The sequence below is a fragment of the Periophthalmus magnuspinnatus genome, chromosome 16 (assembly GCF_009829125.3).
Source record: "Periophthalmus magnuspinnatus isolate fPerMag1 chromosome 16, fPerMag1.2.pri, whole genome shotgun sequence".
Lineage (NCBI taxonomy): Eukaryota > Metazoa > Chordata > Actinopteri > Gobiiformes > Gobiidae > Periophthalmus > Periophthalmus magnuspinnatus.
In genome coordinates this window covers 23,907,777-23,921,087 of record NC_047141.1, presented here as the reverse complement: position 1 = coordinate 23,921,087, position 13,311 = coordinate 23,907,777, and the positions used below count along the sequence as shown (strand labels likewise).

At 36.6% G+C, this 13,311-nt stretch overlaps 1 protein-coding gene across 2 annotated transcripts in view; it reads left to right on the top strand.

The window, feature by feature from the left end:
• Window positions 1-13,311, top strand: part of ptprub (protein tyrosine phosphatase receptor type Ub) — a 156,300-nt gene that overhangs the window by 45,653 nt on the left and 97,336 nt on the right. For both annotated transcript variants that reach the window (XM_033980481.2, XM_033980479.2), the window contains exon 2: window positions 8,813-8,944. In XM_033980481.2, coding sequence (XP_033836372.1) covers window positions 8,813-8,944 — 132 coding nt within the window. The remainder of the gene's footprint in view (window positions 1-8,812; window positions 8,945-13,311) is intronic.

Here is a 13,311-nt window from a genome sequence, read left to right as displayed (position 1 = left end):
ATTGCATCTTTGTCACTTATAAATACTTACTAAGGGTTTTTTTTGTTTGTTTTTTTTAACAATTTTCTCCATGGAGATGTTGTTTTGTCTAACAAAATAGCATACAACTCGGCAATCATCATAGAGACAAGCATTTTTTTCAATATTGAATAAACAATTGAATAAATGAAAGTTTGTACCATGGTGTGAAACATTCCCGGCGAAGTAATAATATTTTCATGAGACAAATACATGACAAATCCTTCACATGTAAACTTAGATACTGCACTTTTAATATATGTTTTTCATTACATATATTTTATATTTTTACAATACATTTCTGGACCTATGATGTTCACATTTGAAAGCTGCCTTAAATAAAAAAACTAAAAACACTGAACAGATGCTTGAGAGGGAATAGTCTTTGCTACGTTGAGGACCACATTTCATGCAAATTCATGTTCCAAACTTAGTTGATTTATTCATCCACTTTGAGCAGTAATCTGGCATCTTCACTTCAAGCATTTTTAACCTAAGCTGAACAGATGTTAAAGCCATCAGACAGGTGAGGTCCCCAGCTATTTCAGTGATTTGTTACAAGGGCTTTTGAATTGACTCTGCATCATGATGATCCCCTCGTGTATAATTTCCGCTGTATGTGTTGGAAGCAAACGAACAGAAAAGTGACTGCTGGATTTTTGGATTTGCCACGAGGAGAGGCAGTGACAATAACCCTTCTTCTAATAAAAAACATCGCCTGGAAATAGATGTGTGAAGGCATTCAGAAAAAGTATAATTAAAAGTAGCTTGCGATCAGCAGTGTGAAGTGGGATTTCTCTACCCCCTACCTGAAATCCACAGGAGCCTCCAAGTGGAATAATTGATGTGTTTTTTCTCTTTGTGAGTCGAGAGACAGTGCAGACAACAATCTCACATCATTTTTTGTCTCGGCGTCCTTGTTTTTCTTTGTGTTGCCCTCAAAATAGCATGAAAATCTGATATTGGAAGAAAAACATTACAGACTTTTATTCTATTGACATCTGAGACACCCTTTTATGAGCTCGCTGTTGAAAATTGACTCAGTGCGTTTACAAGGATTTAGAGGAAGTAGAATTATTGCCTTTGTACAATCATAACCACTACATAAAAGCCAAACCAATATTTAACATTTTTGGGGCAATAAGAGACTCATTTTAATAACAGTTTAGATGCTTCCTTTCTCATGTTTTGATCTATATTGTATTGCCTATCATTAATATTTAAAAGAGAGATTTTATTGCCATATAGTTTATACGAGACATGTCACATTTTTCTATTTGGGGTAATATGAATGAGACAAAGGAAGGAATTCATTAGATATTCATTTATATATTTTTAAGTTTGTGAATTATCTTACAAAAATGAACTAGCATAAATTATGGTAGAGCATCAGCAAATTATTTAACTTTCAGGTAATTTAACTCAATTTTGATGTAATTTGTAACATAAAATAGTAGTTTAGTTAATATTATACTAGTTCAATTCAAGAAAGATCAAATTTGGTCCTATTTGTGTAATTTTTTTCATATGTGCTCAAATAAGTATCTAGTTTCATTACAAGTTTTAGTATTTATCAAGTATGGGTATTGGTACTTTTGAAAGCCGTACATTCTGGTAACATTATTATTGCTTAAAATGGCTGTTCAACTTAAACTTTGCCAAGCTGAAAAATTTACTCCATGAACTCCGCAGCTAGCATATTCCAAATACTCCTTGCAGCTGTACTTGTCCCAGGTATTTTGACACAATATGAGGAATCCAACACCTAATATCGATATACCAAACTCTATTGTGTCTTTTGTCAGTTTCAATGTTCTCCACAACAGTGTATCACTTCATTTCTGTACATTTTCTATCTCGCTCCAGACGTTACATTATCTCCACATTTCGGGTTGAGCACCAAGAGGCCAGAGGCGTCCCCGATCGGCCGTCCCTTCCTCTCCTCTCTCAATCTGTTTCCTGTGTGACCGGCCACCACCGGGGTTGAGTTATTAATGCCCGAGGAAGAGGCAGCCCGATGATTTCATTGCGTATTCAGGTGCGCTGGATGGATGGCTTTCAGAAACAGCCGAGGGAGTGCTGGGGAGGAGAGCCTCAGTGGAGAATAAATATACCTGTCTCCTGCTGATGCATCGGGCACGCGGTGCAATGCAAATCAGCCTCCTCTCCTTCGCTAACTGCCTTCTGCTGGATCCAGATTCTTTTTACATCCAGACTCCCACTAAGACGAAGGTTTTTGAGTGCAGTGTTGTCAAGATGCTATTTTATTTTTACTTTATTGCTAGAATTAAACAGGCGATTGAGAGAAACATTTACAGCTGAAACTGAATACAAATTTTCAATGCTAAATTTTTTAAAAGACCCCACACACTTTTAATAACATACTTTGATTGATATAGTCCTATAGTAAACACTTTTCTCCACTTCCATAGGGTTGTCAAAAAGTAATAAACAGTTACTACTACTAATACTTTTTTGTAAGTATCGATGCTGGAATAGGATAAATAGGACAGAATTGGACCTTTCCTGAATAGTTGCAGAACAGTTAAAAAATATATCCTATTGTGCAAAAATAGTGCCTTGTGTAATGAAATATATTATCTCTCTTCTCTTCATTATCTCTTTTACCATCTCTTATAACCATTGACCATATTATTCCCATTGTTCCACACAAAAGAATATAATGTCCCAACAACATTCATAGTATTATTAAGCATGCATCTAATTGTAGTGTTAGTATCAACTATATATAATTTTATTATTATTTTTACAACTCTATTCTATTTATGGTTTAAGCTGTCTTCCTAGAATACGCCTGTTTGTTGATGAAAATTATGTTTGTAAAAATTGACTTTCCAACGGGTTCTGTAGTTTTAGTGTTCATTTCCTGTGTGTGATATAATTAAGGGCAGGGATGAGTTGACATTAAAACAAAGCTTTTGAACTGCAGCTCCCATCACATTTATTAAAGGGGGCTCGGTCCGTGACATTCTCCTTGTTATTTCATAAGCGCTGAGATAATACCTGCGATATTCATTTATGACTAGTGGAGTTAAAACCTGTGAGTACATTGCTTTGTTGGACCTTTTTACTGTTTCGTATGACCCCAAAGGCCACAATAATAATATCTTTTTAGATTTCGTTAACCTGTATTGGTCAATTTTCCTGTATAGATTATAATATGTAAGAGAAATACCATATTGTGTACAGCATATTCTTATAAATTGTTTAAGATTCCAGGAAAACAATCACTATACAGTCTTTTGGTAATAGGTTCGGTCTTATTCTATCTATTATTCTATGTCAGTTCAGTAAGCGGTACATTCCCATTATTTCTGCAATTCACAAGAGGGATTTAGTATTGTAGAGTTGTTACTTTTTCAATAAAATGGAAAATCTATACATGATGAGTGTAGATGAAAGCTCGAGATGGTATTAGGTTTAACTTTGTTCTTCCTGTCAGTATATTTGTCCTGACCTATTCTTAACTTCATCTTCCGCAAAGCACGTAAAGTGCGGTTAAAAATACAGTGGCCTTTTCAAAGTAGACACCTTTGAGTGCAGAAACACCATTCAGTCATTGATTGTAGCATTTAGTCCAAAATACGGCACTTAACTGATTATGTATGTGCCTGTGGCCAAAGGCAGCATGAAGCACCCTACAAGAAGCAGTCAATTTGCGTAATAGTTTTACTTTCAAAACGGACACAATTTTTCTCGCAAGTATTACTCCTGAAATGTTTTTTTAGAAATGATTACTGAGGGTTACAGGTACTCATTAGAATTTTCACTTTTATAATAGTAACTTGTTTTTCAGTCATATTTTTGGAGAAGCCTGCCATCTTTTAGATCATTTGGGGTTTTAAGTTTATAATTACTTTTCTTGTGAAGTTTTCTGTACATGGGCTGTACTGTTATCAAATAATGAATAGAGACATCATTTGTTCTTGAATGTTTTATGTTGTGTTTTTAATGTGAAGTTATGTTTTTAATTAGATAACTGCAAACTGTCTGTCAAAAAGATGGATGATACAGTGAGATACAATCAGATTGGGATCTGACAATGGGACTATATTCTAATTCAGTGCTTTTCTTCGTTTAATGCTGCTCCATGCTGAAGTACAGACTGCTGCCTTCTACTTACACCTATCAGCCCCTCCTGTTCTTCAGCCTTCATCAGCTATGGTTGAGTGACAGCCAGCTTTAACCAATCACAGTGTTAACTCTCAGAATAACTTTTAAAGGATTCTTTCTGATAAAAATCCAAATGGTACTCTAACTAATTTTGGACATATTGACTACCCTTACTGACAGTTTCTTTGGTCCTGCGTATCACAACAAACAAATGAAATCTCAGTTTGGTCCTTTGGTCCTCGCTCAAATAAATGTGCGTGCTGTTTTGTGTTTACGAAAATAGAGCTGTTTACAAAAACTGTCCAATAAATTCTGAATATTCTGCTTTTAAGCTGTGATAGCTGAACAGGGAGAATATAGGACACAAGGTTTGCATACTATTGCATCATTAGTATTTGATATTAATAGTATACATTCTGCCTTTTAAGGGCTTTGTACTCCTACAGGCCTATGGGGACGGGTACAACGCCTTCCTCACTGCAGCAAATCTTTTAAAAGCAGTAAAAATATTATCAATGTTTTAGATCAAAGGTTTATGTTTCATATTTAATAGCGGTCATATTTTCTTTGAAATAGTAAAAACGTGGAGTGTTCATTTTGGGAGATGCCTCTTTGATGGTAGCCCCCTTTGATACCCACGGTCATGACAAAACATCAACAGCTTAGTTAATGTTTATACCCCGGGACAGAAAGCACGCACCTCTTTAATTTTACCAGCTCCTGTGTTGATTTATTCAAGTGGAAGTTGATGGAGAACTAGCACCTTAATAAGCTTATAGGCCAGCGCTCTTATACTTAAAACATATGCAAATAAAGGGATAAACAGAGACGCCGACATTGTTCCTGGTGCATATCTGACACTCTAATTAGATAGCAAGGCGGGGGATTATACAAGTAAACAGAAGAGATGCCAAAGCCGAAATTAAGGGCTACATGTGGCACGAAGGACTCCGAAGAGGCAACAGACTTAAGTGCACGTCTAACATTTGAACCTCAGACAAATGGGGGTGCCTGGTAAACAAACATTTCAAGTCGCACAACTACTCACTGTGTAAGACTCTTTACTTCAAGTGTCAACACAAACACAAGCATGAATATCCCCAATGTGTTAAAATGTAAATTATGTAGAAACAATCCAACATGTTTTCTGATTTATGCAGTGTGATTACTTAAACCATCGCTGCTTATGTGGAAATGTGTTATCTTTATTAAACGCAGACAGGGATGAGTGGTATCGACAAAAATGCTTCTTGATATATTTTTGGGGTATCCTGGTAGCAATAATCTGATGATGTTTTGGTAATTCAATTGAAATGTGCCAGAATATGTCTTTGTGCAACAATTTATTTCATTATTTCATTTTTGCAGCATTTTGAGAACCCAATGTTAAAATATTACACATTCACAATTTTGTTGATAATTAGATATATTGGCCACCTTTATAAATTTACTTCTCAATAATACGCAAAAACATGTGTCGAGGCATAGGTGAAAGGTTGTCTCCCTTTACACGCTGGGACTAAAAGTGACTTTAATTGTGTTCAGACTTTATTAGGAGCACATTGTAGCATTTAGAGAGGTTTTTTATTATTATTTTTTACCTGTATAATAAATGACATACCCAATATTCAAAACACTGTACCCAATATTGTCGATAATCTGATATATTGCATGTCTCTGTAGGTTTACTTCTCAATAGAGAAGGCAATACATTGATATAATCATTAGATGATGATAGTTTTGATTCGAGGATAGCTGATATTGTGGACTTGTTGTCTTGGAGCACCTTCCCTCCAGCTCCGACCTCCGTCCCTCTCCTTCTTCTCCTGTTGGTGAGACTTTGTGGGCATGAGTCTGTCAGCTTCATTTACAGAAACAGCAGGGAATAATATAGTGCCAGTGCTCGGATATGTCAGGGCCTATACGAGGCTGTTCTATCGAAATAGACCCGAGCGCAGCACAATTAACCTCTGGCCACAGCAGCAGGTCCAGGCTGTAACGGCCCAACACAGGACGATAAATCAAACCCAGAGGGAGAAAGTCCCACTCCTATTCTCCTATTGGCTGATACTATCACCCAGCGGGCCAGGACTTACATGGACGTATACTTCTCCATGCTATTGTGTTATTCTGAAGGTGCAGTGATGTAATAGTTTAGCTCGAGGCGAAGGCACTGGGGTTTCTGTGACTGTGAACCCACCATCTGGACTCAGATCTTCAGGGTTTAACTGGTTTGAACTTGAAAAGTGAGAGGTTACGTGAGAACTACATTGTGGTGGTTATATGGCCTCTGTATAGCAACCTCAATTTTATATGACTGCTAAAGCTAATGTTTAGTTTGTGTAGTTTTCTAAAGCTGCATGGCAATGGCAATGTCCTGTTAGCAATAATGCAATTACTTCTCTTACACAACACAACACAGAGTCACAAAACAACGATGTGAAGTAACAGTGTGGAAGGAACGTAACTACAAAATGGGAGCAGGACCACACTATCCATATACCACCCGCTTCCTCTTCTCCAAGTTAAATTTAAAGGTGCACCGTAACTTTTCTGATGAAGAGTATGCTACCAGCTCGTCTCCATGGACAGGTTATTGCTTTGCCTATATTTCACAGTATTGCATTAAACTGATTCATGTTCATGGAGACAAGTTTACGCGACCTGGCCAAGTTACAGTTCAGATCTGTGGAGAGGTGACCCTGCTCACTTATATTTGATCAGCAGAGCCCCTTTAACTGAATAGATGTAACATAAATAAGCGTTATTTATACTCAAAACAATAACATCTCTATCAAGACAAACTGGTGACATACCCTCCTCCAGAAAACTTACGTAATGTGCCTTTAACATTAAACTTGTGTTCATAATAGATTTGGCTTATTCTTTATGCCTTTTCACATTTTAGAGTGGTCATAATTTATATATTTCAAATGATAGCTAATGAATAATGTGAGCGCTCTAGTACGTGGATATGGAGGTCAAACTAGTCCCTGTAAAAGTCTCTTTTGTCCTTGCTTTGTGAGACCATTTCCCTGCTCTCTGTAATGTGACCTATTAAAGGTTGTGGCTGTCATGGACATCTGTAGTAAAAATGGAGAATTATGAATTGTATAAAATGTTTTGTCTGCAGCCTGTCATATAGAGTCATTTGTATTTAACGGCAGAGTAGCAGAATGAACAGTGTTGTAAAGCTGTGAACGCTGGGGTCACCTTCAAGACCTTCGTTTATTCCTGCTATTATCAAGTCACTTTTAGGCATTGCGCTCTTTTTAGGATTGGTTCAATAAGGACTTGCCCAATACAGGTATCTGATATGTATTATGCTGTTGTTGTGGCTTATAACCAATATTTTAGTTGATATCGATGATTTTTGGTGTAAGCCAAGGTGAGACCCAATCAACTGTAGTAAAATTTTGGGGAAAAAAGCAAAAAAAAAAACCCAAAAAACTATTGGTATTTATCTGGGATGCAATTTTATTGTATTGTTATGCTGACTCTTTTATAACTTGAACTTTTATTTCCAGTTCAAAATCAAAATGTGTTTTTTTTTTTTTTTTCAGGAACTTGCTTCTGCATGATTCACTGTTCTGTTTAAAAAAAGGGCAAACTGGGAATGACACATGGGAGCACAGAGCCTTGAACAGTTTAACCAAACTACTGCTAAATATCAGATGGATATCAGATAAATACCATATGGGAAAAATCGATATTATCACCGATATATTGTCCAGTCTTCCTTCTTACTATCACTGCTGCTCATGCCAGCCCAGTGCAAACTGTCTTTGGCCTATAATCTCAGACTCTAATGTGAAATATGGCAACAGAGGCAGGGAGCAAGCACTGGAGCACATTATTCAGGACCCAAGAGCCATCAAAGCCGCCGCTATTAAATATAATTTGAGAAATGTGCTTTTTGGACTGTGGTATAGTAGTTTGTGTGGTATTATGATAATCAGCACATTCCCTGCGGTGCCTACTTTTCTGAAACATTTATTGCTGTTTGTGCATGTCTTTGTGAACATGATCTGGGATTTGTAGTTTGTTTGTATGTTTTTGTAGGAGGGGTAATTCTCCTCAGGGAGCAGGGTAATTATTGCTTTTGCCAGAGCCCGTGGTCCTTTGTGTTGTGTCTATGAAAATTATAGCGTGTTCGTCAGATGTGTTTTTGCCCAGGTCAGAGCGAGAAAACATTTCATTAGGTGCCATTGGAACATGAAAAGGCTTTGACCAATCAGGCCATTTTAAAGGCGGCAGAGTTTTTGTTTAAAATCACATCTAAGCATTTTTCTGGTGTCGTACAGTTTTCTAACTACAGCGTGATAAACCAAACTTCAGCTGTTCAAAGGCAGGGCTGTCAACATGAATGAGTTATGGTCAGGAATGAGATGGTGAGTTCAAAAAGTGAGATAACAGATATTTCTTTTTAATGATAATACCTGTCCAATAGATTTAAATAGCTATACCTTCAAATTCAACATGAAATTAACCAACCGTTTCTGAAAGTATAAAAGGGTTAATCTTGTGTTTTTGTTTTGGCTATCTTAATCAGTATTTTTATTTTAATTGAATGTTTTTGGTAAAGCTATCAATGAACAGCATGCATAAATAAGCCCAATGTATGATAACTGCAATGATGTCTGTTCTTTTGTGTGTCCAGCGGCCGGCTGCACTTTCGAGGAGGACTCTGACCCCAACCTGTGTGACTTCACTCAGGGGGAGGACGATGACTTTGACTGGATGTTGTTCCGGACGTACGGTTCACCTTTCTCCAGCTCGGACCTCCTGAGGGGTGAGTGCTCTCTCCTGTCTCCGCCCTATTATTTGTAGAGCATTCATTTTGTGTGAAGGTGTCTTTTTTGTAGGGAAGGGCGATATTGACAAACATGTATATCTTAAATTAAAAAATATATATTTAAATTTGTTTTTTATTTAATGATTTTTCAGGTAGTATTTCAACAATGAATCAGGAATATGCTAAATATGCCTGCAACTATCTTGGTTGAGGTTTAAGTCTTGTATAAAATGTGAATAGCTGATGAAATTAAGCACAGATGACCAGAATTATCACGTACACTTGTGAGATTACACTAGACATTTCTGTCCATTTTTAGGCTGACTTTTGAAAATAGTTTTAATTATTAACGGCATACTCAATATTTTAATTTTGACGAACTATTTAAACACCTCTGGCGATATCGTACATTTTTGGATATATCTCCCACCCCTATTTTTTGCACTGACTTGGTCCATACACTTAAATAAGATGTTTGTTTGTGACAGTCCATATCTATATGCAAATGTGAAACGTCCGTTGCCTTTTGGTGATAATGAAAAGCTGAGTTTCAACCTGAAGGATAATTTTATGTTAAGCAGTCTCATAGGGCTCAGGCAAACAGCATTTTCCTGGCCTCATCGCCACTATACCGCAGGGTGCCACAGGGAGAGTCCATGCATAGTTTATAAGGTTCTCGTCCATAGCAGCATTAACAAACACCTAGGGGGACCTGACAAAGACACAAGTGCAATTTCATCTCCTCAGCAGAAAGCTCAGTCCTGGAGCTGGTGGCAGTAACACTCCTCTGTAGACCACTATACACTGAGAGATTAGTATGTGGAAGACTGAATACTGCTTAATTACTGATCCATGTGTAATAAAAGGAAATCCTATTTTCATGCTGTTGTTTTTTTTCAGGCAGCTGGTCATAGACTTAGCTTTAAATAACACATACATGCAGATAACTGATAATGCATGACTGTGGCAATTGACAATTTAGATCATAGATAGATAGATAGATAGATAGATAGATAGACAGACAGACAGACAGACAGACAGACAGACAGACAGACAGACAGATAGACATGATTTATTGTCTGTCTCAGCAGGGGACAGACATTATTCTTTGACAAGGCTCAACACATTCATCATCAAAGTCATGCATAAAAGACAAATCCACTGTGTTGAATCATTGCATTGTATCAGACACCTTCAAATCTTTTTTTTGTGGCTTATAAAAGGGACTTTAATTGAATATGATGTAATATGAGTAACAATAGATGAAATCAGAACTTTATTGTAATCCTCAAAAAATATGCAGTGGTCATCAACCACCAGCTGATTCAGACTTTTGAAAAAGTCTTAGAATAATCATATTGGTTCACCAGTAACTATAATCAGTCGATAATGTGGTTTACAATGGTACAGAGAGACAAGTGCCTGCCCCCTCAGAATACACCTGCAGTAAGTGAAGACAACTGAGTTTCATATTCATATTCAGTTTTCTGTAATGGCAAATAGTAAAAGAAAAATTCAATTCTTTCAACTGGATAAAAAAGTTTTAGACGACTGAGGACAAGTGAGGACAACTGGGAGATTACACAGACATCTATCTAAGAAGTAATGGCAAATGATATATTAATTCATAGATTCATACTGGACTGTATTTTATCCATGCTTGTCAAACATGGATTACAGACATAAATGTCTCTCTTCAGCACTGTCAGAGATAAATGGCATCCTCATAGCTTAAATGTATTATCTTGTTAGTGCTTTCCCTTGAATGTTCCACATTTCCGCTCAAAAATACAGTTAAAAACATTCTTTCTCACTATGCACATAATGGCCTCTCCACAGATCTGACTTGTAACATGACTTTGTGATGTCCCCTGCCTGTCTCCATGGAGATGGATATTTTTAAGAACATATGGAACATTCTAGGCAAAGCAACATCTTCACAGAGAAAAGTTAGATAGTGCTTCTTTAAAGTATCTCCTTCACTCTTCCAAATAGACTTCTTAACTTGAGCTATCCCAGCTCTAATCCACTATTACACTTAGACCTTGTTCACCTCTACATCATCAGCATTCAGGGGAGACTGTACAGAGCCCCAGACACCAGCCAATTCACAAAAGGCGATGGGATAATTAATACTTTTCCCTTTGGGTTTAATTAAAAACTACTGCCACGACATTTGAGTGATCTGCGGTCTTCTTGAGAGGGGGCAGAGCACAGGTAGAATAAGCAGGTATTATTAAAAATAGACGTCTCTAACATATCAACATCAAAACATAATATACTTTGAATTACACTGGCATTCACCTTCCTGCCTCATGGTTGTTTCACCTCTGTTAGGTACACCTTGACATTTATCTTGGTATTTAGAGTTGATAAACATACCTCAAGATTTTTTATAAACTATTGCGTAGTATGGAGAATATCAAATATTTATCATGGCTTGTTGATTATTTCTGTCCTCATTACACTGATCAGGCTCTTTATAAACATGCACATTTAGATGGACCCCAGGCTGATCAGAAGTGGACCTCCAGGTTATTTGTGGTTTTCTTTATTTAGTTAAGGTGAAATTGTGGACAAGTGGTGAAAATATCAGTGTTTATATTGCCACAAGTGTGAAGAACTTGAACTTTTGATTTGTTAGCAGCTGTGCTGATTTGGCAGCAAAGCAAAACAAAACAACTTTTATATTAGCAGTTTTTATTTCAATCTTCTCTCATGTCATAATGTTCCTGGATGGGTTTATGATGTGTTATGTATTTGAACTGCATCCAGACTTGAATTTGTTTGTTGCTTCCAGATAAACCGGTAAAAAATGCTGAACATGTACTTGCTATACTTTTATGGCCAGGTACAAGGGAGATGCAGGACTAAAAGAGAATAAAAGTTCATCTTTAAAGATCATCTTCAAAACATGTTTTTATTTTGCATTGTGCCCTTTTGGTATTTATCTGACCATTGCCATTGTGTGTTGTTACTGTTAGCTCTGCCCCTTTCTTAAACGCACTTTGACATTTTCATTGTCATATAAAATAACCTTAGTCCAAATTCTCTGCAGAAAGCTCTTTTTTTGTAATCTCCTTTCTTCTATAGTGTATCACATGGGGCAGACACTGCGAGCGGATAACTAGACTTTATGAGATAAGGCTATTTACATAAGGCCAGTATTAACTTTGTGGGGCTGGAAAAATCGGTGCCGAGGGAAGATTAGTAAACACAGCTGAGATAGCAGCAGCTTGTGGCTCCCTGGAGAAATTATGCTCTACTGTTCCCGCCAAAGTAAAAAATGCATTATAAAAACTGCAAGGCAAAATACATTGAGATCTTCGTACAAATTTTGTTATCACTGGTGAGGTTTTGAATGCCATCAGATTGCTATTGATAAACTCTTCTTTTAATAAACAAGTAAGCCTAAGTGATGGAATTGTTGTAAAGAAGAAAGCATGTCAAGTGTGTATTTAATTACAGTGAAAAGTATGAGCTGATTAGAGCAGAGCGAAATCCTAAGGGAGAAATCTGAACCTCGAACAGCATCACGTCCGAAGCCCCAAGTCGTATACAGTCTTGTATTTTTCAAAGTTGTTATTTGTCTTGCATTAACACGTAGGAAAAAAGCCTCCAAGCCAAACTTTTTCGTGCTGTTGTCTTTGACCTCAATTTGTCAAGTCAATGTATATGTTAGCCCTCAAATCTGGTAGGCTGCTGCTTTTGTGGAGATGCGTCCATCAGGAGGAGGAGAAATATATATATATATATATATATATATATATATATATATATATATATATATATATATATATATATATATATATATATATATATATATATATATATATATACACACACACACATATATATACATATATATATATATATATATATATACATACATACATACATGGAACATGCTACCTAGCACAGGCAAGAAAGCAAAAATGACTCAAGATACACAATATACCTCCCCTCACATGGCCAAACAATACATGTGTAATAATGTGTAATATACGTATTTTAGTATTTTAAATCACAACAAATCTAGTTAAATGGTTCATAGGCCAGTCCCAAATCTCTGATCAAGCAAGTAAAGACCTAGGTGGCACAGTGGGTAGACTTAGGTCTCACAGCAAGAAGCTCTGCTTCATTTGCTAGAGCAGATGGGGTCTTTCTTCTAGTGTTTGCATTCTCGTAATCCAGTTTCCCTTATTTCCAAAATTTGGGTCACAGTGGCTCAGAACTAGCACTCCATCACATAATGTAATTTTGTTGTATGAAAAATAAAGCCACTTTCTTTTTTCACTTTAAACTTACACCAAATACACCTGAAAAACATTGCATATTATACTATTTTACATATAGAAGATTGA